Here is a 25,353-nt window from a genome sequence, read left to right as displayed (position 1 = left end):
ACAGTCCCTATGATTATTGTTGTAACTACAATCACATCCTCAATTCAAAAATAAAATTTACACAAATACCCAAATATTACACTAACATCTCTCGGAGGCTGTAACTATAATTGTACAAAGATGTAACTTAACTTTCCTATGTTTTATAACATATTTTTTGTTAGAGATTATAAGATGGTTTTATTTTAAAAATAAACTCTTGAAATATTTAATAAAATAAAATTGGTAAATTATAAGGTAATAACAATCTTGTAACTAATATGAATTAAATTAGAAAAATATTTTAAAATCTCAGGAGTTAGAATTTTTTTTCCGAAAGATTTGGTAGGAATTTTCAAATTTTATAAGCTATTTTTTAAATAAAATATTAAATACTTTATAATATTTTACAATATTCAAATATCTGATAGTGTTGGCTTAGGAGCTCACCTGGACAACGATAGTACAACCTTCTTCCACCAGCCACAAAAATTGGAAAGTTGCAGTTTATACATTTGTAGGGCAATGATTCTCATCCCAAAATTTTGAAGGCCATCTTCAAATATCTATCCTGCAAAACTACATGTAAAGGAAAGTTTGCCCTTTATTCTGTGAACTGGAAAAGGATCTACAAAAATACAGAATCCCTGTTTCACTAATGAACTACAGATAACATATTGATTGGTCAATTCAAGAACCAGAAAGGAAGGGAACATGAGCCAGAGTTGCCGGAAGGGAAATATCAAGATTATGAACACCAAGATACACAGCGATGCCGGCAGCATAACCAACAAAAGCAAATCCACTCACCTGCAAAGCGGAAGGGAGAAAATGAACAAACAAAGTATAGAAAACAAAACATATTCGGTTCATCAACAGGAGATGATTGCATAGTATAATGTACCTTCCGTAGGTACCAAAAGAAGTCAACCTTCTCCATCCCCATAAACGCAACACCAGCCGCAGATCCGATGATTAACATGGATCCACCTGTACCGGCACAATATGCTACCAGCTGCCAGAACTCAGAGTCCCGAGGAAAAGAAGAGAGATCGTACATTCCCATTGTTGCCGCAACTAATGGGACGTTATCTATGATTGCTGATACGACTCCTATTGAACTTGCAATTAGCTCAATATTCGGTATATGGGCGTCTAGGTAATTTGCTATTTCCCTCAGAATACCTGCCGCTTCCAGGCTATGAAGGTGAAACGAATATTGTCAGAATATAGATGACATGCTTTGAGTTTTTGTTAAAGGTGACTAATAGAGAGTGTAATTAAAACAAGAAGCATAGATTCAAAAATTTATAGAAGGAAATTGATCATTAATTGCACTTCTAATAGTCCATAGAGCTGGACAATTAAGTAATCACTCAAGATGATAATTAAGCATGTAAAGCTACTTGATTTGAGATCCAATTGCATGGCATTACTCTTCTTATTTAAAGGACAAGAAATTTAAACAAAGCATCAATATCATGTAAATTTTTGGAATTTGGATTTCTACTGCACAAACATGTGAGGAATTTGTAAGAGTTGCCATTCCACTTATAATCAGAATAACATTCAATAATCAAGGTATTGTGAATACCTGCTGACCGATAGAAGAATCCCAAGGAAGAAAAGGGCTCCTTGAGTGTCGATACGTGATAAAGCCTGTGGTACCTTCAACTGCTGTCTCTCAGATTCACCATAGTGAATTGCATCAGTTAGGATCCAGAGGACTCCAAGTCCAAGAAGCATACCCATATAAGGGGGTAAACCTGTCAAAGCCTTGAAAACTGGGACAAAAACAAGAGCACCAATTCCCACAGAGAACACAAGCTTGCCTCGAGGAGCCATTTGTTCAGAGGCTAAGACATCAGCAGAATTCTGTCCTCTTCCATTTACTTCACTGGATAAAGACAAAAGTTTTAATATTCTATTACTCCATTCATCAAAAATTAAGTCTGTCGTAAACACTACATGTAAAAGAGGTACCTAGTGAGGGACATGAGAGCCAGAGGAACAGCCAAAGAAACGGCTGATGGGATTAGTAACTCCTGGGCCATAAAAGAATGCATTATAGGATATTAGTCACACTATAATTACAGAAGTGAAGTTGCAGAAATAAACCCAAAAGGAGCTAGGACGAACAAGATGAAAAAATGGGAGCGAAGAAAGAATATGAACTCAAAACTTGGTGCAGTGATTATTCCAAATGATACATCACACATGACCCTGCTGAGGTGGTTCAGCTAGAAGTTGGTAAATATTTCATATGATTAACATTTGTTTCCAATCATCGGATAAAAGATTTAAGCAATCATTGTGCAATACTTTCAAGCACCAAATTCAGCTGAGTTAGACATTTACTGATTCAAGGATATATGTGTATATGCATTTCATGTAATCTAAAACTTTAAGAGCCATTAATTTTCTCAAGTTACACTTTGTTATCAAGAACGAAGTGTAAACTAAAAGCCACCATTTAGTCAACCGGAACCATTTCAAGTTTGAATTCTCCTCTTTTCTCCCCAAGACACTCCCAAGTGGTGTTTTCAGTTAAAACTGGATCATTCTAAAGGAACAGTACATTATCATCGCCAGGTTCCATTTATATATGAACAATTGTGTATAATCCACCAAAATAGAGCTGATGTCCCAAGATCAATAAGATGTTATAACATAGAGACCTTCATTGTCGGTAGTGTGGATATTTGACCGTGTATCCAAAGCATAGTAGTTGTAACATCACCAATTGGAGTCCATGCTCCACCAGCATTTGCAGCAATAACAACAACTGCACCCAGAAGCCTGTCAAGCGGATTTGTAATGATTACCCAATTTATAGTCGATAAATTCTCAAATCCTATACAAACAAATACATACTGGAAGAGGCAGATCATTCCAGTCAACCAGGTGGGAAGCATTTTCTTGGCGTCCCTTTATAAGTAAAACATCTCTCCCTATGAATGCACCAGGTCCGACACCAGATTCTCGGATTCTTTCTTATGGTACATATTTTCTGGAGATGTAGGTGAATAACATGGCACTTTTGTTTTCATCAGAGGATTCAGCATAGATGCTTATCAACTAATAAAGTGTCGGACCATAGTGAGACTAAATTGTGTCTCTCAACCAGATTTCATCTTATTTGTAATATGTACCCATGAAAAATAAACTTAATACAAAGGCCCAGAAGAGGGAACAAAGGTCACATGATGGTGTCTTAAGCTTTTAGGCAATTTGATACAAGCAGAGTAAGCAAGAGAGATCTAACTATAAATTATAGAATGCTGCACGATGTTTTCTCCTGAAGCCTCTAAACATCTTTCTTTAGAATGGTTGTTTAAGAATCAAAATCATTCAATGCTTTTAATTCAAATGGAGCACCTAATAATAGTGTCAGATCAAGCAATCATTTAGCAACTAAATGTAAACTATAAAAAGCAAGGAACTGTTGGAACTTCAAGTTTTTCCTGTTCACATTGGAAGTGACATGGGCAACTGATTGTTACAAGGCACTTACTTGCGGTATTCTGAAGGTGGCACCAATTTTCTCAACAATGACACCATGACAATGGTAGAGGTCAAGTTGTCAAGGACTGAGCTCAGGAAAAATGTTACGAAACCAACCTGGAGTTATTAGCATAAATTAGTTAAACACCCATAACATAAACATCATACCCAAATTATAGGTCCAGTGCCAAAGTAGCAAAACTAGTTTCTATCCAGGTGCTTTCGTGGTTATCTTGTATAATATTAAGGCCCCTACATTCAATTGCAGGAGCTATAAGATCTAAGCCCGATCTCATCGATTGTACTTTCATCTAGATACATGAACCATGCACTTCTACTTCAGCAAATGATCAAATCACGCATTTGATTCAGCTAATAGAACCTAACAGCAAGAGTTCCATGTTTGAGTACATGTATATATAGCCATAAAGTACTTTATAGGGTTAATAACACTTAGACCCCCTCAGGAAATGCGAACTTACTCTTTCCCCAAAGAAGTTTTGAAATTACACCTCCTTCGAAAATTCATTGTTTACACGTGACTCTATTTTGTTAGGATTTAGAAGAAAAATGCTAATGTTAGTAAAAACAATTGCATAAATGTTTAATTCTATGCTTAACATTTTCATGCAATAATTTTGTACTTATGAATGGAAAATGTAATGATGTTAACCTCGCTCCATATATATAGATATATTACATATATCCCTTTATAAGTACATAAATATATATGAGAAAGTTAAATGAGGGGGGAAACATTAAAAATTTATGTATTTTTCTTTGCTTAAGTCAGCATTTTCCGTCCAACCCCTAACGGAAGGGGGTCACGTGTAAATCTAGAATTTTTGGAGGAGGTGTAAGTGTAATTTCAAAACTTCTTTGGAGTAAATTGCAATTTAACATTTTTAGAGGGGGTGTAATTAACCCTACTTTATAATAATGAAAGTTTTAATGTTGTGAGATTTGATTCCAAATGGTCCAGGAGGTGGCATTTAAAAGAAAAAGTTGGTTATTTCTGCTTTCTCTAATGGAGAGTAAATAAATTAAAATTAAGGAGAGAAAAGAAATAGTAAATGTAAAAAAGACGCAGCTCATAGTTACAATTTGTCCCGTTATAGCCCTCTACTTTGTTTCCCATTTTTCAGCCAGCATGTGTCACATGCAGAAAGAGGTCAGAAGTCCTGTATGTCTCCTTAAAATCTTTAACATTTAAGTCATCCTACAAAGAAAAAATGATGCGTAATAGACATTAAAGTTTCTAGGAGCGACCTATTTCTGCAAATGTCTTGACAGACGGTCTATTCAGTTTCTATTAGTCTAACAAGGTCTATGTTAGAGTTAGATATGCAGGCTATAGACTCTGGTGGATTAGACCATGAGACCTACTTACCCCAAAGCTTCATTTAGTTTACATGTGAATTTGTACAACCATAGAAAACTTGCAAAAGCAGACAGATAGGACCTTGGTCATCTTTTTATGCTTTTGGTTGTTTATCATGGATGTTAGAACACTTTGTTTCATCAGAGATGGTATCGTATCCAAATCTTAAAGTACTAATGCATAATTAGATTTTCATACATAAAGCAGTATAAATCAAGGATTGATAGGAAAAAATCTGTATAGTACATCTCATTTACAAAAGAGAAGGTATTTAAAGACCATTTACCACCCAAAGCAGAGTTCTTGGCTTGCGAGTGGTGATATTATCAGTGACTAGCTTGAATCCTTGATGAGCATCAACAATCTCGACAATTGTCATTGCACCAAGCAAGAAAAATACTATTTCACTGACTTCCGCAGATGCATGAGACAACTCTGAAACAGCTACCTCAGTTGAAGGAGCCTGCCCAAGGACATTGAATGGTCTAGAACTGATTATGGTTGGTGGAACAAAAATAAATGGCATACGATTAACCCCTATTTACTTAGATTGCACAGAAATCCCAACACATTAAGAAATTAAGTTTGAGATACAAATATTATGGATTATTTTCTTAATAAGGAAATCTTTCCCTTGTCTCGTCCACAAAATGAAAATTGTGATGACATGTATTTCTTGGAGAGGGTAAGTGTGTTTACAGGTTTCAAACATAGAATTGTTCTAAGCCTACAAAACCAAACAAATAAAATTATTTGATTTTGGATGGATTGAGAAAGAAAGAGATAAAGATAATTTCAGTTGCAGTACCAGTGTGCCACCAAAAAGGTTAGTGCTGCATTTAGGCATGCTGAGAGGGAAGACAGGGGAGAGAAAACAAAGGAATTACGTGGTTTGGCTATCCAGGTACAGAAATGCCGAAAGGGATATAACACATTCATTCTCTGTTTACATTAACCACCTAATTATGTAGGTAAAACAGACATATGGAAACATCAAATGGAGGGTCTCACTCCAATCATACCTTGGCAATGTTAAGAACATGATTTGATTTGATCTAAATTCACATAATTTGATTTCCAGAGTTAGTTTCCTACCATCCATCAAATACTGCATTGCGTGAACTATTAACTTGGTAAAGAGTGACCATGTCAGCTCCAGCAGATTCAAAGAGCAAGAAGATGCTAAGAAACAAACCATAGATCCACACCAGAAAGAATTTTAAACGGCAGACTTATCCATTCATCACTCTGAGATTGAGAACCAACAAATCTTACCCCAATGCTTCGTATGACCCACAAACTAACAGCCATGAGAAGTCCCACTCCACTTTTATTAAAGGCAAGAGATTCTTCAAATATTATTCCAGCATATCCAATTCCAAATAACAATGCCATTGCAAGATCCTGAATCACAAGAGTTGGTCCAACAACCACATTTCTGTTAAAAGATCTTATGATGCATGAGCTGAACTAGACAGTGGAAATCAAATATTCAGGCATCTGAAGAAACCTGGTTTGCTGCAACCCAAGAATGATTTATCGCCAGTGCTCCAGTTCCAGCAGCTGCAAGAATTGCAAGAGCTTTCAGCAAATCTGTCTTTGGTTGGTTACTGACTTCAAATTCTTCAGAGCTTGTGTCATCAATAGAACATAAAGGGTCACATGTTCCAGAAGGACCCGAATCCTAATATTATGATAAACATATTCCAGAAATTAGATTGTCTCAACTTTGGATCAAGAATTGGGGTAAAATTTCAGAAGCTGAAGAGGATTGTCAATTCATTCTAGAACAATTTGCTAGTGCAACTAATGAAATTCTATACTTGTAAATACTTCTGCGCAATCTTGATGATCAGCAAGTCCAATACTCCTATATGTCAACAACATACCTTTTCTCATAATGTTTATTCACCCTAAAACAGAAACCCTGATAGTCTTTAAAGGAAAAAAAAAGTATGCATGCCCCATCCCAGCATCCTTCTATTGGAAATTCAAATTCTACAGAAACCATATGGTCACAAGAACACCCCCACACGTTTTGTAGCAATAGCACGAATGCATTAAGACGTTACACTGATAATGATTACAAAACTATCAGTGTCAAGGTTAAAATTCACATTCTGCTTCTTATATGCATTTATCCTCAGTGTCACAAAATTCGCATACATGATATGATCTTCCGTACCTCCAAAATCTTGCATTACTAAACAACTCGCCTAAGAATCACAATCTGGACTCACACTAGGCCATGTTTAGAATTGTTAGAAATATCATTACAAAGCATTATGAAAAAAATATATTATTAGTTTATAGAATTAGTGATTGAAAATATTATATATGAATGTAATGTATAAAAAAGTGATCATTGAGATGAGAATAGTAAAACATTTTTTACGACAATAAACAAACATGTTATCACTCTCACCACCCTTTCAAGTCCAAAAACTCAGAACGGAAACACAACCAAAGCATTAGCTATATCTAATGCATCCAGAAAGTAAAAATTGAACTGCGATTGCTAAAAGAGAGAATGTGATCGTTCAAAAAAATAAAATAAACATCAATTGTGTGGACCTGAAGCTGCTTATCCGAGTTGGCCTGCGGATTCTTCTGCTGTTGGCCCGACGAAGTAGGAGAACTACTTCGGGCCTTGTCTTCGGCCCGAGCAAGAAGAAGCCCATTTGTACGCAACAAGAATCTGGGGCCATCTATTTGTCTCAACCAAGATGAAGATCGAGGCAAAAGAGCAGGTGGAGGCAAAGGACTCTTCTTGAATATGCGAAACGATGAACAACAATGGTGGGTTCTAACTGGATGAGGAAGAACCGCAGACATCACTGTGAACGCCGCGAAGACTTCGGAGCTTGAAGAAGCTGACAGTTGATGGAGTGGAGCTGAGAAGTGGATTTCTGAGAGGGCTTTGTATTTTCAGACAGAGAGGGGTGGCAAATTTTCTGCAGGTGCAGGACCTTTCTGCTAAAACGTGTTTCTCCGCTTCGATTCCTAGCTAAAACGCAAAATCTCTCATTAACTCTTGGTAATTTGAACAAATTACAACCAACTCCCCAATATTTACTATAATTATAAATATCTTCTTATTTTTTTTAAATTATAAATATATTTAAAATTAACAAAAATATCACAAAAAAGTATTTATTAGACTACTTTAATAATGAAGAAGTATATATAAATTTTCAATAAAAAAAAGTAGTTAGAATTATAATAAATTTAAATAAAACTCATTATAATTTATGAATTTGATTTTGATATTTGAACTCCCCACCCCACCCCTCTTGCCCCCTAATAAAATAATTTAGTATTAATAGAACAAAAATATCCTTTAAAATAGGTTTCTTACAAAATCATGAATCTTTTTTTAGTGATATCGAACGTTTTTCTGAAATCAATAATTAAAACATATCATTTTATTCTAAATTATATAATCTAAAAATATTTAGAAACTCAATATTTACAACTATATTTTAAGAAGTAAATTATTATTCTAAAAAATATATATAAATACGTATTAATCGTGATGTAACTATATATATAACACATATAATTTCATAAAAATAAAATTCTATGTTATTTAAGATTGTATATTTTATATTCCTTTACATGAATAAGTATTTAAAATTATTGAACGTTATGAATTAATTATATATAAATTTGTATATTTTTAAAATATATATATAAGCTCAATCTAATTTTTAAAATAGTATTTACAATATCTTATAATACACATATAAGTATTTAGATATGCAACAACACAAGATATAAAATATGTATTTTTTTTAAACAACTATATTAAAAATATAAGGACGGGGGATAATTACAGTACGTTCTCCTTATATTTGGTGTATTTATTTGGATTTATTTTTTGAATATTTTGTTGTATTTTTTGGAAATAGAGAGACAAAAATAAAAATAAATAAATATGTGTTGGAGGTAGAAATTTTATATAATTTGAGAATTTAAATTTAATATCTATGAAATTTATTTTCGTTTAATAAATAGATTTACTTACTGGTTAAAATCCACCAAATTTATTAATACTAAAAAAAATTGAATAAAAATCTATATTACTCCAAATTACTTACTACTAACTTATTCAAAGTCAAATAATTTTTCTTTTTTGACTACATTATTATTATACACATTTGTATATTAATACATGTGAGTAGGTATATGTTATAAGATAGAATAGAAAGAACTAGATTTGTTTGAATCGAATTAACATCAAAGTCGCTGTCGCTTCGAATGCGATTTAGCTTGACCTTACCGTTGTAATTTCCTGAGACAAACGATTCGTACGCTTCTGGATATACTTAGTGTGGAGTCGCTAGTTTCTTCTTCGCCTCTCAATTTTCCTCCTCTCTCTTCGGCCACTTGCAGAAGAAAAAAAGTTGAGCGGCTAGCAATTGGAAGATCCACAGTGAGGTAATGGCAGCCGCCGCGCTGATTTCTTCTTCTCTCTACTGCTTCTCCTCTATTCGCGGTAAAGCTACACCTTCTCCTCGCCATCTGTTTAGTACAATTCAAAAGCTTCAGGTACTATAATTCCTACTGATTACAAGCGTTTTATAGATGTTCGCGTGTCGAGTGCGGCAAGAACCGCTACCGTTGCTCGAAAATTTGGAACGGCATTCGCCACCGGTTCTCCTCTGTGTAAGTAATGTTCGCTTGGTGATTTAATGGGGAAAAGAAGGAATTTTGGAAAATTGTTAGGTTTTATTAATCGATGATAAACTTGGATATGTCGAATTTATTGTATTTTGTAGTTTGTTAAGGTATTTGGAGTTAGCATTTGAAACTGGATTGCTTTTGGATATTGTTGACTGCCAACAATAAAAATCTAGTTGTGAATTTAAATGAGGTTAGAAAAAAGAGAATGCTTGCTAGTCGAAATTTGATTTCAGTTTTCCCAAATACTTGATTTTACACAACGTTAATGACCAAAAATTTGATATAAGTTCTCCTCAACCATTTCAAGTTTTCAACTGAATTTTTGTTATGACAAGCGGGATGGAGTAATTTCTAATACTCTCCTTGTTTCCAGTGATCCAGAGACCAGTTTACCAGAACTATACTGCTTGCAATTCGAGATTAGTTTCCATAAGATGTGAACAGAGCACCAAGGAAGGCGGCGGTTTAGACGTATGGCTTGGGCGGCTGGCTATGGTCGGCTTTGCTGCTGCTATTAGTGTTGAAATTGCGACTGGCAAAGGGCTTCTTGAGGTATGTCAGGTCTACAAATGCTTCAGATTTTTAAATTGGAGGGAATTTGTTTCTGTCCTGCCGCTTCATTGATCTTATCCTGTCATTTCTGAAGGAAACTATAGGCCTTGGTTTCTTTTGATATGTTTGACTAGAAATATATCTTTCTGTACACTTGGCATAATCTGTTGTTACTTTGGAGGGAATAATGTGTAAATTGTAAATGTATAAAATGTATATGCAGCGGAAATCACTTATCGTCTGTTAATTTATTGTGTTTCTAGTCTAAGTAGTATTATTTACAGTCCTTGGTCTATGAGGGAGTAAGGACAGTAGCATATTTGCTTTAGTAGCTAATGCAGAACGGCTTAAATGTCGCTAGAGTCATTGTCGAAGACCAAAGACGACATTAATGATGTCCCTTGCCTCTTCTTCCCTCTCCCAGGGCACTTCTTTGCAAGTCGACTGCAAACGAGTAACCCCCTCTGTACTGATGCTGATGAACATATGTTCTTCTGAAACCCAAAATTGTATATCTTTGGCTTTGGTGTAGTATTTATAAGATTCTTACATTTCTTTCTCCAATTTATGCTCTCTTGTAGGCACATGATTGATCTTTCTCCATTTATGCTCTTCTTGTATACGCATCATTGTATGTGTCCGGAATAATGAAATTACATGACAATTCTTTTTAAATAGTGCCTTTGCCTACTTGCAGAATTTTGGGTTGCCAACACCATTACCAACAGTGGCGTTGGCAGTGACAGCATTAGTGGGAGTTCTAACTGCAGTCTTCATCTTCCAATCTGCATCCAAGAACTGAAAGTTTCTTAATTCCTATATCCGGTCCTTGCACAACCAGTGGATTCTCTCAAAATGTTGTCTGTTGTATTCATAATTTTTCAAGTATATAGCTACTATCAACAAAGTTGATCATATTCTTTGACAGTGTATACATGATCAAGACGTTCTTTGTGTTTTGTTAATTACACATGCAAGAGGCACTTTTTACAAATTCAGTTCTATTTGATGGGAACATCCAGGGTTTAAGTGATTAGAGAAAAGATAATGCTTGCCAACAGAGAAATTTCGAATTGTTAAATGATATGCGATTGATTTGCTTCTGTTTTCTTTACTGCTGAGTTAGTGTAGATAGGTGCTTTCTCAGCGCTAGTATAATTCATATCTCGATGGTTAGATAAGAACACCCTGGATTCATCAGAACAAGCTTTCGTTGAATCTAATATAAGGTTCCACTTGTTTCCTCTGCTATCCAAATTCAATCAGTCAGGTGGTTGAAGCATGCATAAGTGGACGTAACTAGTTATACAAATTTGTTAATAATAGCTCATCCAAAAATATTAAGCTCAGAAGAATTTTCATCTGTCGGTTCTTTCTTCGATCTTTATGCAACACCTAAATGTGAACATTCGGTAATTTGATAACTTGGGACCACAAACCAGTCCATGTTTTCATGTAATATCATTCATTGAAAAAGGGTTCATGAACTACAATGGAGTGACAATTTAATTACAGCTAAATTCCATTTTTCATGGCTATGGGGAAAAGAAAAAGATCTTGTCTTCTACCTATATAGAGGTTTGCTCAAATCAGTATAAAGGGACGTAACCACAATTGCAGAAGGCAGACTTGCAAAAAACATAAACATCCAAAATGCGCAAGAAATTGGTATAAGAAGGTACCAAAAGTAGGAAAGATGAGAGCCCCCAAGTTCAATTACTGAATCTCCATCAACTGCTGCGAGGCTTTGGACGACTTCTTTTTGGTCTTTTTCCGAGTTTTACTATCTTTTCTCTTAGGCTTATCATCTGTGGCAGGCTGTGTGTTTTGCAGATGTTGATAAATGGCACCTAAAGGATCCGAGTGGAAAACTGGATGGTTAATAACTGTCTTCAATTGATTACTCTCTTTCAGCCTGAGAAGTAATATCACAGGAACAAGTCAAGAACATGTCTGCAGCACAATAAACAATCACAAAACAGTATCAGATAGTCTCCAATACTTACACTAGGCTGTTTCTTGTTTTACTGTTAAGTTTGAACTTAGCAGGTCCTGACTCTTGCGATGATTTTAATTCAGGGAGGTATTCTGAGAGGGAAGACAGATCATACGCCTTTAATTTCTTTTGCCGGCTCCGTTTCCTTTGCTGTTTCTCCTGATTGTAAACATGACTTCTTTCACAAGTCAGCGTAGTCAATCAAATATTCGGAAAAAACAACCTATTAGCCATTATGAGAAACCAGCAACCTGGAAACAAAGTCTATGCTCTATCTATTGCATTCTTAATGTGAAGTTTGTAAATAGGCAGTGAAGTAAACTATTCCAGAAAAACTAAAACCTACTTTATTCACCCTTCTGCAAAAAAATAAGGTTTGCAAAGACAAAACTGGTTTTATCTGTTATAAATAGAGCAGAAACATATCAAATCACCCCCTTAGACTTAAAAAATATATAGCAGAACTTTTGTCATCTTTAAATATAATCATAGTAGCCCATTGCAACCAATATATCATATATATACATAGAAAGCTGGTTGAAGGATCATACCTTGGTAATAGCTTTTCTGGCAACTGCACCCCTGACCACTACAAAACCAAAAAGCCATATCAAATTGTTCCTTCACAGTCATGCATTAACATGCTTATGATTTTTATTGCAGATAGCACTGGAGATAAAGCATTAATTATCAAAACATATCGTCAATTACCAGCACCTATTTAACTACAAAAACGAAACTGCAGTTTTCGGCTGACGAACAGCTGCAAATTTATTGAAAATAAAGGGAATGCAAATACTTACATTCATAAAATTTCAGTTTCTTTTCGAACTTGCGGTCTGCTTGAGTCTTCCCATCCGATCTGAAACAAAACATATAGAAGTCCATATAAATTCACAAAATTTTCCACCAGAAAAAAAAAAAAGCAAAAAGCAAAAGAAAGAACAAAGAGAAAAGGTACATATTAATCTTACAGCGAGCTGGCTTTCCCCATCAGCGGAACGTAATCCGAATCCTGTGCTTTCTACTTCTAGTAGCTGAAGACGATCATTAAGACATATATTGACTCTCCGAGATACAGAATCACACGAAAGCTGATGTCGTCCTAATTGAAATTAGAATGCGAAAGATTGATAGGATGAACAGACTAGGGTTTAGAGAGAGAGAGAGAGAACAAGGTTTAGCCTTCCGGTTGAAGCGTTGGCTAGTCTTAAAGGTTTATGTTAAGGGTCATTTAATTGGGCTACAATTCATTGATAATCTAATTGGGCCAAAAGATTTGTCAGAATATAAGAAATTTGTGCTGAGCCCAATTTCACATTAAGCTGAATGAAAGATTACATAAAAATGGGCTTCATGTGCACGTGATTCATATTAGGTAGAATATTAGGCAAAATTACAAATTAGTCTCATTTTTATAGTATTTTTATATTTCACCTCATACTATACGGGATTTTAAGATTAGCCCATATTACATTAAAAATTATAAAAAGAGTCCAAAAATATTGTAAAAAAACCCCCACACACTAAAAGGGTTTTAATGTTAGTATCCTGTAAATTATGGGGTGAAAAATAAATTAACCCTAAATTATGTGATTAATTTCTCAATTTCACCTAAAACATTATTAAGCTGTATAAGCACATACGTACACACATCAGTGTCAAAACAGAAATATTAACTAGATATTGTAGCGAAACGTACAACTCTCGGTGTCCGACTCGCATACCCGGAAAAGGGTTTAAATCAAAAGTTCAAAACCCTCATAGAGAGAGAGAGAGAGAGAGAGAGAGGCGAGCCAAAATGGAGGGTGTTTCATACCAGAGATTCCCGAAGATCAAAATCCGGACGGTGAGAGACGATTTCATGAAGTTCGAGCTAAGGGACACAGACGCCAGTATCGCCAACGCGCTCCGCCGCGTTATGATCGCTGAAGTTCCCACCATTGCTATTGATTTGGTGGAAATCGAGGTGAACTCGTCGGTCCTCAACGATGAGTTCATCGCTCATCGTCTCGGGCTCATTCCACTTACCAGCGAGCGTGCTATGTCCATGCGCTTCTCCCGAGATTGCGACGCCTGCGACGGAGACGGCCAGTGCGAGTATTGCTCCGTCGAGTTCCATTTACGAGCCAAGTGCATTAATGACCAGACTCTTGATGTTACCTCTAAGGACCTTTACAGCTCTGACCACACCGTTGTTCCAGTTGATTTCTCCGATTCGTCTACTGGATTTGATAACACGGAGAATAGGTAACTTGTGCTTTTTTTGGGTCAATTTATTTGTGTGATAGTGCATGCGTGCTGCGGTCTTTTGTGATTTTGTGTTTGTTATGATTGGTTATCTGTACTGATATTTAATTACTGCGGTGATGAATTTAGGTATGTTCAGATTTTTCCATGCGGTTATATTGTGGTTACTGTTTGACTTAGCTAGAAAGAGGTTTTTGTTTGTTTGAAACTTTTGGGGGAGAAAAATTGAAGCTTTATTAACTTGCTTTCCACGCGACTGGGATAGGGAAGAGAGCAATGTTATATGTTTGCATAAATACATAAAGCGATGAGCCAATTTTAATTATCACTACACCTGATGAATTGTTATTCGGCAGTGTTGTTTTAGGGTTACTGGCTGGGGAGAATTGGGAGGAAATAGTTCATTGGAGAAAAGATACTTGGGACCTAGGTTTCTGGGAAGAAAAGGCTCCTTAATTACTCAAAGCTTAGAGAGATAGTGAAAAAAAAATCAGATTGCTTGGCTTAGTATACAATTAATGATCCAAGATATACAGAGATAGAAGTGGAAAAACATCATAGCCCTACTTGAGAACTGGGGAAAGAATTCATACGAGCCTTGGTCTTTTAAAATTGATAAGGTTTTCTCAGTAACATGTCAGTAAAGGAAATATTCTTCTATATTTTCTGGTGCGTAACAAGCTCGAGCTCGATCACTGCCTTTTCTAATTCACTATTTACTCTCTAAGTTGATTGGATTAAACTTAACTTCGAAACATTAAAGCTTGGGGCTATTTTGTATATCACTGAATGTAGGGAGAAAAACAGCCATGTTGATTGGTACAAGGCTTTGTTGAGTTGGCATGCCAATTACGTGCATAGCTGATTGAGGTTTTGGGACTTAAGAAAACCCATGGTTCTGGTTCATTCCTCCTTTACTTGTACTCAAGTTTTGCAGCATCCTGAAAGTTTTATGTTTTTGGGCATCAGTAAATTGTTATGTGAGGCATGCTTCCATGATTTGATACAACTGTACAGTAATTTGTTTTCGAGGATAAATTGTCTGCTGTTTTCTGAAGTTGTCCTTCAGCTGCATTTTTTTAGCTTTGCAATATGATGAACAAAAACATTATGGTATACAAAAATGAATAATATGATTATGTGTTTCATAATATAGGGGAATCATCATTGTGAAGCTGCGTCGTGGTCAGGAGCTGGTTTTAAGAGCCATAGCTCGGAAAGGAATTGGCAAAGATCATGCTAAATGGTCACCTGCTGCTACTGTTACTTTCATGTATGAACCTGAAATCTATATAAATGAAGAGATGATGGAAGGCTTAACCCTTGAGGAGAAGAAAGAGTTTGTTGATAGCAGCCCCACAAAAGTGTTTGACATTAATCCCAATACCCACCAGGTTGCACATAATATCTTAGTGGCCTGTTTTAGTTTAATGATGAGTTTTCTGGTTCTTACCTTTTCTTCTCTATGTCGGATCTTTGAAAATTGTGCTGCTTGTGGCTTGTTATAAGCTTTAGTTGATATATTATGCTGCTTCAGTCTAGAATTATCACTGGCATCCCATATGGACAGACTTTGGTGTGACATAGTTTTCCATTCAAATGCTCTTTGTCATACCTTGGCACTGCTTGTACTTGTATGTGAACTATACTGTCATGATTTTATGGGTAGTCATACTTTTGGATATGATGTGACATACTTGTGGTTCTTCTATCAGCTGTGTTTGCTCTGTCCTGTCACAAAATTGCCACTAGATGTTTCAGGCACATTTATCAGTAATGTGTTCTTTTATATATCAAAGGTTGTATGGGAATTGAAGGATACTAGAAGAGGAGTCACCAAAGCCAAAAATCTTTATGTGCTTAACTTTGTTAAGTGTTGTTTGAGAAATGTCCCTGAAAATGTTTCAGATACCATATGGTTAATATTTTAGAAACCGAAATTTTTATCTGAATGTGATACATGTGACCTTATCTGATTCAATAGGTTATCTTTGGTTTTATTTTGTGGTAATTTTGGGTTACTTCATACTCTTGATTATAATCAGATGCTTGTTATCAAAACTCAATCAAACAATTGCATGTTGAAGTGCTAAGTTAACAGGCGTATAGTCCATGTTGAGGAATTGACTGATGCTCTGACAAGTTGTAAAGGTTTTTCTGAAGTTTCGCTTGTAGTTGGAGCTTGAGCTCCCAGTATTATGAGGGTTTAAAGTTATAGACAAAGGCTTAGCCTTTTCAATTATATCAAAAGATGGAAGTTTGGTAACTTTTGTTTCAAACAAGATTGATCTTGAAGCAGCTGCTGAATTAAAGCGTAAAGATAAGCATCTGATGGATGTTGATTGATGCTTTCTAAATTAAGTGTAATTTTCAAATTTGCTGTTTTTTTGCGCTGAGTCTATATCTGGCTGGGTACTGATCTCCAATTCCTGCAAATTTGTGGATCCATAACAGATTTTTTGTCCCAAAATAGTTCTCATTTGGTAATGGCATGTGAAAACAGAAGCTTTTATGATTTATTCTCGCGCCATTTCAATGCTAAGGTTGTTGTTTGCTTTGGCCCCTTCCAGGTTTATGTTCATGATGCTGAAGCATATACGTATGATGATGAGGTGCTTAAGAAAGCTGAAGCAATGGGGAAACCTGGCCTTGTGGAGATCCATGCCAAGGAAGATAGTTTCATTTTCACAGTTGAGACAACGGGCGGAATAAAAGCTTCTCAATTGTTTTTGAATGCCATAGATGTCCTGAAGCAGAAGTTGGATGCTGTTCGCTTGTCATCAGACACGGTGGAAGCTGATGAACAGTTCGGAGAGTTGGGAGCACATATGCGTGGAGGTTGATATGTCTCGTTTAGCAGAGGTTGATTTGTTGTCCCAATTAACTTGTCAGTATGAAATCGATGACAGTCCTGTAAGTAATTCAAATTTGCCCAGAGTTGAATTTCCTTCATTGTACGTGGAAAACTCACCTGTGAGTGTACAATATCTCGAAGGATAACTGTTTCCACCTTTTGTTTGATGGATAATCAGGTTCGGTGCCTCTTACATTCCTAGTTTAATGTTCAGTCATGGTTTGGTGGACTATTTCTTAGTCATCGATATCTCCCTCAATTCTGTTTGAAGATACAACAGAAACAGTTAAATACAAGTTACGTAGAGTAGCCTGAACTGGAGGTACTCCAGTTTTCTTGAAGGGTTTGTGCTGCTGTGCATGTTCCCGAGTTTGAGCATCCATAAACTGAAGTCAATTCATATTGGCTCAGTCGATAAAGGCGAGTTATTTTCAGTCTTTTAGCTGTGGGTTGACACTCTCTAGATAATTTGTAAGCATTCTTAACATGAGGTAGTGAATCTAGGGATCAAGCAATGAAGTTACTCAAGTTTTCTAAAACAAAGAAAACTGTTAACCAAAAGATTTCAATCAATGCTGTGACTTCTAACTGTACCTGCTATCTGAGTGGTCTTCGTTTCTGATAAGTAATTTTCATAAAATATACCTTAATGCCTTTACCCATATCAGTAATACTGAAGTGAAAATAGAGTAAGTTTGAGATAGCAGGCCAGTGATGTTGATGGTGATGCTGGTCCTTTTCCATTACATACATTGCAGGTTAGACTTGTTATTTTTCAGTGGTCCGCTCAATCGTCTGTCCAAATTCCAATAGATACGCAAATCTTTGTCTAAGATGCTGCGTCCACATATATGCTTCTGCAACAGCAGCCTTGTCCACAGTTCCGGAACTTACATGGACATCCGCTTCCTTTTAGAAACCTTAGATAGGATTAAGATATATACTTTTATGCATTTTTATTTGTATCATATTTTCTCTTTATTCATTACTTATATGCATGCATGTGTAAACAAATATGTACACACACATTTCATTTTCTCTAATTCAAGTATTATATTACTATAAAAGCATAAAAAAATTTATTAATAAGACACGATCTGATGTTTGTAATAATTTTTTAATTTCAAAATATTAAAATTAAAAATATATCCATTTCTCTTGCTTTTTCTACCCACAAAGAGTACTCAAGTTCAATGCGCTTGAAATTAATCCCTATTCGCAATTCGTAGCTGACACCAATCCTGGCTCGAGTAAGTTTTGCATATGATAGAGTTTGAACACAAAATTTTTCACTAAACAGATCGACCTCATACAGGTGAATGTAACTTGCGTCACACTATTGTACCAACTTTTCGGGATTTTCCTTTTTTTTCTTGCTGACTCATTTTAAAAGTGACATTAGATGTCCCAAAAAACAAAACCTGCAAAATGCTATAAATATTAACCACTCCAGAACAAGGTGGTAGGAAAGCCCATATCCCTCCCTTAATTTTTACAAAGAAAGAAATGGAGCGGACCACCTACACATCACGGACGACTTACCCTTGTCCCTTCCAACATTCAATGCTTCTCGTCTGCTCCTCATTTAACATTCCTCTCTCTCTCAATATTAAACCAATTGTATGTGAAAACATACATAGGGTGCCATTTGTTGGCAGTTGTTTCTCTTTTGCATCACTGCCCAGAATTAATTAAGTTGGTGTTTCGCTGTAGTTTATGAATAAATTTAAGATGATGAGTTCAAAATAATAGGATTTTATTCTACTCAAGCCCAAACAAACAAAAAATAAATTCAAATAAATTAATTTAAATTCGAATCCTACGCAATTTATTGAACTCCACTCAAGATCTATGGGTCTCTAGGCCCGATCAGATAGAGTGTTTGGGTCCAATCCAACTCAAACCCATTCTTTTTATTTATTTTTCTATAAATCACACTAATTAAATTAAATTTTTTTTTAAAATTTTCTATTTTTATCATAATTTATTAATAAATTCAGAATTATTGTGATTAATTCATAAATATTTATTATACGTTTTCAAAATAATCTTATGAAACTATTATACAATAAATAATGTTATGATGTCTTAAATTTTTAGATTTGTTCACTTGAAGGTACATCAATTAATAAATAATAATCCAATTGAGTAGGGAAGAAACATAAATATAGTTTTTGGCTAAACTTATTTATAAGTCCATACATCTTATAAGATGTTAGATTTTCTTTTAGAAAAAAACCAATGAAATATTTGAATAAAATAAGATCATGAAGTATAAAATATAATCATACAAAAGTGCAATTAATTTAAAAAATAATCAGTTAAACAAACTTGTTAAAAAAATTTAAATGAATAGGAAACTCATTTTTTTTGTTTTTTACCAAAAAAAAAAAAACTTATAAACTCTTACACTTTTTTTTAAAAGTAAATTACATTAATTTCTCTTGAAGTTATGTCTAATTACATAAATATCTCATACACTTTACAAGATTACAAGTATAATTCCTGAAGGGGTGCCATAATTCGTTTCAAGAGACAGTTATATAAGTTTTAGCCTATAAAAAAATGTCGATGTAAAAGAAGTAAATTGGCAAACTATTTTAAAAAAATATAATAATTGTGTAATTAAATCTAACCACAAATATTATCAGTGTAGTTTACTCTATCATTAAATCTTATCTTAGGTTTTCATTTACAACACACACACACCAAACCCCCCCCCCCCCCCCACCACATAAAAAAAAACAAAAGGGAGAAGTAAATACAGTTAATAATTATATTTGAGTCACGCAGGAAGAGTGTGAGAATTGATATTGATAATAAGGTCGCTTTCAGGCCCACAAACAGAGACAAATACAATAAACCCCTCCGCAGCCCAACTCCATCTTGGGCCCATTTACATTTCTCAATTAATCACCACCCTTCACTTTCCCAACTATTTTGGGTCCCCCGGTTAAATTCTAATTCGGATTGCATTTGTCACATGTACAATTCAAGAAAAATGATCGATCACATAGAAAATGTATTATATTTGCTTTACGATTAATTTGGTTTCAACTAAATCTAATTTGAATACAAAAATTTTAGAACTTGCATTTAAAATTTCATCAGCTTTTCAGGACAAAAAAAAAAAAAAGAATCAAGTTCATATGGGATATAAAGATGAGAATTTCATCCCCAATAATTCAGAAATTTGAAAAAAGTATGTGATGTAGGCTAAGACAAGAGAGCGATAATTTAGGAGATTTGGCTGTGAAGAAATGCCAAATTTTGAGAGGGAGAGAGAGAAACCAAACTTAGATTATTTGGGATTGGGAGGGAAGGAGAGGCATGTTTTTCTGTCTCTCACTCAAACCTTTACAGCTGTAACCATTCAAAATAAAAAATAATAAATAATAAAGGTGTTTTGTGTAATTATATAAAAATAAAATATGAATAATTTGTATAAACACATTATAAATATAATTATTTTTTTATTTTGATGTGATGAATTAAAGTAGATAATTGTTGTCTGGGATTAGCAATATAATTAGTTGTGTTTTGAGTGAAAAGGTGGCGTTTGCTTCGCTCTCAATCACTGTTGTCATCCAATTCTCTTATGCCGTTGACCAAAAAGAAACAAGTCAAAAAAATAAAATAAAATAAAGCATTCATCATTTCAAGTGTGAGAATTATAAGGTTTCATGATTGCTTCAACACAATTTATTATTATTATTTATATATCACAATTCACATTTATATAAACAGATTAATGTTTGCACTAATTATTCGGTATTGGTGGGCTGTGTTTCTGAATTCTGATATATATACACGTGTGTGTTTATGTTCATTGAAGTATATGTTGACCAAATGATGAGTAATGATGTATGATTCACGCATGACTACATGGGCTGGGGTAGGAAAGGATATTAAAGCATCCCATATTGTTTTGGGATAACAATTATTTACACCTCTCGACGTATAATTTGTTTATATAAATTATTTATATATTTGATATAATTATAGAAATTATGTTAAAAAGCGGGGTAGTTTGTGTAAATAGTGTTGATATGTTTGGAATGTATGTGTAATTTTTTAAAAAATAGAGATAGTTTGTGTAAATAATGTTGAAGTTTCTGATGAATATATATGTAATTATTCGAAAGATAAAAATAATTTATATAAATAAAACATAAACCATCAAGTGTAAATATAACTATCCAATTGTTCATTCCGTATTTCATATATTACCTGTTTGATTTGATGTATATGTATCTCTACATGCGTGCAGAATTAGACTAATATCAATTATATACTTGTACACTTCATTGTATGTTGAATGCAATCTATTCATGCATTCTCGTTTGATTTAAGTTTAACAGGGCTATTGGAGAATGGAGAATATCAACTGAATTCCTCAAATTACGCTAATTTTTTGTGATAGAAAGGCAAATGGTACGACAAGACACACTACTAAAACATGCCATTTCTGCAATTATTAGTCACACACCGACTATATTAACCGTCCCTACCTTTTGATTTCGATTATGTTCATCGATATATGTAAACTATTTCATAAGTACGCATCCCATTTTGTAAGGGAGTTTTGCTCCATCAAATATATGTAAAAGTCTAGTTTTTGAAATGTTGTTTCCCAAAAAAAAGTCCACTAGACATTAACGACAAACGCCAATGAGGTAAAGTCATAGTTTAATTGGCGAAACTGAAGCCTTATATATGACCTTAAGAATATGGGTTCCAATATGAATATTGTGTCTTCTACTGAATAGTAGATGTCAATATTATTGATCAAAATTCGATTATTGTAATAATCTTTGTTGGATATTAATATCCGATATGTATTGTATTACTCATATAATTGATTCAAATTCGATTAAATTCAATTTGAATTAGAATTTGTGGAAGAAGCTGAAAGACAGAAAAGGGAAATAAATATGTAATTGAACAGAAATAGAGAAACAGAGAGTGCAGACATTCTTCATTGCTTCTCCGTCCTTTTTACTCTTTCTCCCACTCCCCAACTACCAATAACTCTCTCTCTCTCTCTTTCTCTTTATCTACATACCTTCTCCTCTTGTTTCTTGATGGACACCAATTTTAACTTTTACTCCCATACAAATTGTACTAACATAAATCATGAATGCAGTAGACAAGTTTTAATTCTAGAGAGAGAGAGAGAATGAGATTCTGATTAATGAGGGGTGGCAACAACAACATCCACAAAAACTCTGCTCATCAGTGATGGCAATTTCATCTGCTGTTCTTCAACTCTCCTTTTCTTGAAAATAGGCTGCTGTTGCTGTTGGGGTGTTGAAGAAGAAGAACAAGAAGAAATGCACGAGCATGGGGATGATGTTACTCCAACCCATGACTCATTATCACAACCACTCATTTCAGCTTTTGAAACTACATCTGATATCACTTCATAGCAATCATCCACTTCCTCCTGCACCTTACAATGTCAAAAATTCAAAAACAAAAAGGGGATTTAGTGCTAACATTTAGGGGTTCTTATAATTTTATTTATCGGTATAGAGTTTAAAGAGAATTATAAATTATTTAAAATTGTAGTTACAACGTGATTAGTTCGATACAACTATACTTGATTTGGACTAAAAGAAAGAAATTCTTTCTTACCGAAGTGAAGTTTTACGAAATGACAATTTTGGCCTCGAGCAGCTCAACTCAAAACATGGATGGCCAAACCCTCAAGTCTCCAAACCTAATTAAGTCACTATCTCTTGTCCCTCCATGTCTGAAAATCTAATGTAGATTGAATTTTGTAAAAAATTTCTTTCATTTTTTATCCCATTCTACATATATCATGTGTATAAAATTTTTCCCTAAATAAATTATACCATATCGTCTTTATACAAATGGCTTATATATATTGAATGAAGTAGAAAATCAAATAAAATTTACAACAAAAAATTCAATCCGAACCTAAAGTCCTTTTCACGCAATTCCGTGTTCCCACATCGGCTTTAATTTTTCCATGCACGTATTTATTATGCATTTGATTTGTGAAAACCCTGCTCTGGCCATAGGGAAAGCCTTCTTGCATTATCACAATCATTTCCCAAAACCGAAAAGAAACATTAAATTCACCAGAAAATGACTGTATATGGTGTTTTTATCATTTATTCCATTTAATATGTATATAAAATACTTTTAAAAATACAAATTTAAAAATAATATTATTTTAGAATAGAAGATCCAACCGCAAAATCATGGGTATATAAAAGCTACCAACCTTGGTTGTTTTGAGCAGAGTAAGAAGGTGGTTTTCATAGTCAAAGGCATTGCCATTGCGAAGCTCAACTTGCAGTTGATGAATAACGTGAAGCATTGTGGCTGTGGCCACTACAGATGGCAGATAACATACCATTCTTGAATCTGCATGCATCCATCTCAATTCATTCAAATCAAAACTCATAATTAAGGATTAACAACATCTAATCTTGATTGATTCAAATTCAATTAATTAACACCCACCGGGAAGAACAGAGAGGAGGAGATCTTCACAGCTCCGGAGAAATTCCCAGTGAACATAGCTCTTCAGCCCAAGCCTTCTCACAATGTGATCAAGAAATGAAAGTGGGGTCACTGCATTCATCCTCCATTTCAGGGATGAGAGCACCAACAGCTCCATTCTCTGTATGGTTTTCGCCTCGAACACATACTTCGAATCCCCCACCTGCACAATATTCATTCATGGAATTGGGAGAAAAATAAACAAGAAATTTAATGGCAGAAATTAATCCCGTACATACTTGAAGGTCTAGGAGAAGAGGAACGTGAGTTTCTTCAACTTTAGCAGCTAAAGAGAGGCAAGCAACAGCAGCGAGCTGCATCATCCATGGCTTCTCTCTCTGAAAACCGACGCAGCTGGAGAGGAATCTGTCGAGATAGTTGACTGCGAGAATCGCAGTTAGGGTTGAGAAACCGTGATTTCTATTGATTTTGAGGATGCACACGACGGCTTCTCTTCTCGAAAGAGAAAAGCGTGATTCGCGGTGGAGACAGGTTTCGGGTTCGATTTTGATCTCTCTCTCTTTGCGGAAAAGGGAGCGAAGCTCTTCATCGTCCCAGAACAAATCGTGTTCCAGGAAAAGCAGAGAGGGGAGGAGGAGATTTCTCTCTCTGCCTCTGGTAGGGAAATCCTGAACGATTTCGCTTTGTTCTTCGCAGTAAAGCGCATCAAACAACGATTTCTGTGCAGCGTTCTGCCCCACAGCCATACTTGAAGAAGAAGAATGGGCTGCCGCTGCTGCTGCTGCTTTCTTCTGTGTGTGTTCAGTAAACGAGAAAAGAAGAGAAAAGTAAAGTGAACCCCATAATCTCTCTCTCCAATCTGAATGGAGATCACTCAGTTCTCAAAAACAGAGATAAATAAAAGGGGAAGAGATTTTATGAGAGTGGGTTTCACGCTTGTCCTTTCTTTATGCACACAGATGGTAATATTCATTCCTCCATGAATCATGATTTTTTGTTTTTAACTTTAGCAACCAAATTGCAATATGAGGACTGTGTGTTTTGTGTGTGTGCGTGCTTGGCGGGCTGAAATGCAACAGCACGCACACCCAGCGCCAGCCGGGACCCGCGAAAACTACCTCCTTGCATTAAGACGCTATGTCTGCCCACCAAACCTTTTTGCAAAACCCAAACTGCTGCGATTTCTTAGAATATCCTATCACAACCAAAACTTTTATTTAAATCAGATTTGCTAAAACTAAATTAATTAGATGATAAATATATCATTTGTCATTTTCGTTCTGATTCGAGTCGAGGTCGCTATCACCTCAAGTGTTGTCAAAATAGTACTTGGGACATGAGAAAAGAGGAGATGGTTAGACTTGTTGAGTGGTCCACAATTAAACCCTACGATGCTTAAGTTAGATTATGTTCGTGATAGACGAATGCGGTCTGAATGTATTCAATGCGAGTTTGGGTGTAATAAATATCTTTTTATAAATGAAGTATAAATAGTGTACTTATAGGGTTTGAAGGTGTTCACTTACCTAAGTCACGTGTCATGATTTCTCATTAGATGTTGTCAAGTGAATCAACAGCTTAAATAGATGGGTCTTTTGAGCTGGATCGATGGAGTGGGTAAGATCGAGCAACCTGACTCGAATCAGGAAGGCACAG

At 35.0% G+C, this 25,353-nt stretch overlaps 5 protein-coding genes across 9 annotated transcripts; 2 read left to right on the top strand and 3 right to left on the bottom strand.

Moving 5' to 3' along the window:
• Positions 1-425: 425 nt before the first annotated feature.
• Positions 426-7,853, bottom strand: NHD1 (sodium:hydrogen antiporter 1). 2 transcript variants are annotated; one of them, XM_088885789.1, is made up of 10 exons: positions 7,439-7,853; positions 6,375-6,548; positions 6,140-6,268; positions 5,151-5,327; positions 3,494-3,600; positions 2,658-2,778; positions 1,963-2,024; positions 1,574-1,876; positions 884-1,178; positions 426-558 (listed from the first exon to the last, which is right to left on the bottom strand). In XM_088885789.1, the coding sequence occupies exons 1-10, from the start codon at positions 7,697-7,699 to the stop codon at positions 538-540; spliced, it is 1,650 nt and encodes a 549-aa protein (XP_088741915.1). In that variant the 5' UTR covers positions 7,700-7,853; the 3' UTR covers positions 426-537. The 2 variants fall into 2 exon arrangements, with proteins under 2 accessions (XP_088741915.1, XP_011092542.1); XM_011094240.3 differs by having other exon boundaries at positions 426-789; positions 7,439-7,852.
• Positions 7,854-9,181: 1,328 nt separating this feature from the next.
• LOC105172699 (stress enhanced protein 1, chloroplastic) lies at positions 9,182-11,067 on the top strand. Its single transcript, XM_011094244.3, has 4 exons — positions 9,182-9,362; positions 9,452-9,532; positions 9,924-10,102; positions 10,800-11,067. The coding sequence occupies exons 1-4, from the start codon at positions 9,308-9,310 to the stop codon at positions 10,902-10,904; spliced, it is 420 nt and encodes a 139-aa protein (XP_011092546.1). The 5' UTR covers positions 9,182-9,307; the 3' UTR covers positions 10,905-11,067.
• Positions 9,371-13,299, bottom strand: LOC105172698 (ribosome biogenesis protein). Of its 3 annotated transcripts, XM_088885880.1 has the most exons (6): positions 13,073-13,298; positions 12,902-12,960; positions 12,650-12,687; positions 12,109-12,257; positions 11,785-12,017; positions 9,371-9,388 (listed from the first exon to the last, which is right to left on the bottom strand). In XM_088885880.1, the coding sequence occupies exons 1-5, from the start codon at positions 13,090-13,092 to the stop codon at positions 11,819-11,821; spliced, it is 465 nt and encodes a 154-aa protein (XP_088742006.1). In that variant the 5' UTR covers positions 13,093-13,298; the 3' UTR covers positions 9,371-9,388; positions 11,785-11,818. The 3 variants fall into 3 exon arrangements, with proteins under 3 accessions (XP_088742006.1, XP_011092545.1, XP_011092543.1); XM_011094243.3 differs by lacking the exon at positions 9,371-9,388 and having other exon boundaries at positions 11,519-12,017; positions 12,109-12,273; positions 13,073-13,299; XM_011094241.3 differs by lacking the exon at positions 9,371-9,388 and having other exon boundaries at positions 11,519-12,017.
• Positions 13,300-13,797: 498 nt separating this feature from the next.
• LOC105172700 (DNA-directed RNA polymerases II, IV and V subunit 3) lies at positions 13,798-17,434 on the top strand. Its single transcript, XM_011094245.3, has 3 exons — positions 13,798-14,348; positions 15,505-15,742; positions 16,919-17,434. The coding sequence occupies exons 1-3, from the start codon at positions 13,900-13,902 to the stop codon at positions 17,189-17,191; spliced, it is 960 nt and encodes a 319-aa protein (XP_011092547.1). The 5' UTR covers positions 13,798-13,899; the 3' UTR covers positions 17,192-17,434.
• A 4,682-nt stretch (positions 17,435-22,116) lies between these two features.
• LOC105172702 (cyclin-D3-3) lies at positions 22,117-24,725 on the bottom strand. Of its 2 annotated transcripts, none has more exons than XM_011094247.3 (4): positions 23,976-24,725; positions 23,698-23,899; positions 23,456-23,598; positions 22,117-22,648 (listed from the first exon to the last, which is right to left on the bottom strand). In XM_011094247.3, exons 1-4 carry the CDS (start codon positions 24,441-24,443, stop codon positions 22,394-22,396), a joined length of 1,068 nt encoding a protein of 355 aa, XP_011092549.2. In that variant the 5' UTR covers positions 24,444-24,725; the 3' UTR covers positions 22,117-22,393. The 2 variants fall into 2 exon arrangements, with proteins under 2 accessions (XP_011092549.2, XP_011092548.2); XM_011094246.3 differs by having other exon boundaries at positions 22,117-22,654; positions 23,976-24,722.
• Positions 24,726-25,353: the final 628 nt, after the last annotated feature.

The sequence above is a fragment of the Sesamum indicum genome, linkage group LG10 (genome assembly GCF_026168435.1).
Source record: "Sesamum indicum cultivar Baizhima isolate 11 linkage group LG10, ASM2616843v1, whole genome shotgun sequence".
Lineage (NCBI taxonomy): Eukaryota > Viridiplantae > Streptophyta > Magnoliopsida > Lamiales > Pedaliaceae > Sesamum > Sesamum indicum.
Note: the sequence above shows the minus strand (reverse complement) of the source record. Positions and strands in the feature narration are given on the sequence as shown.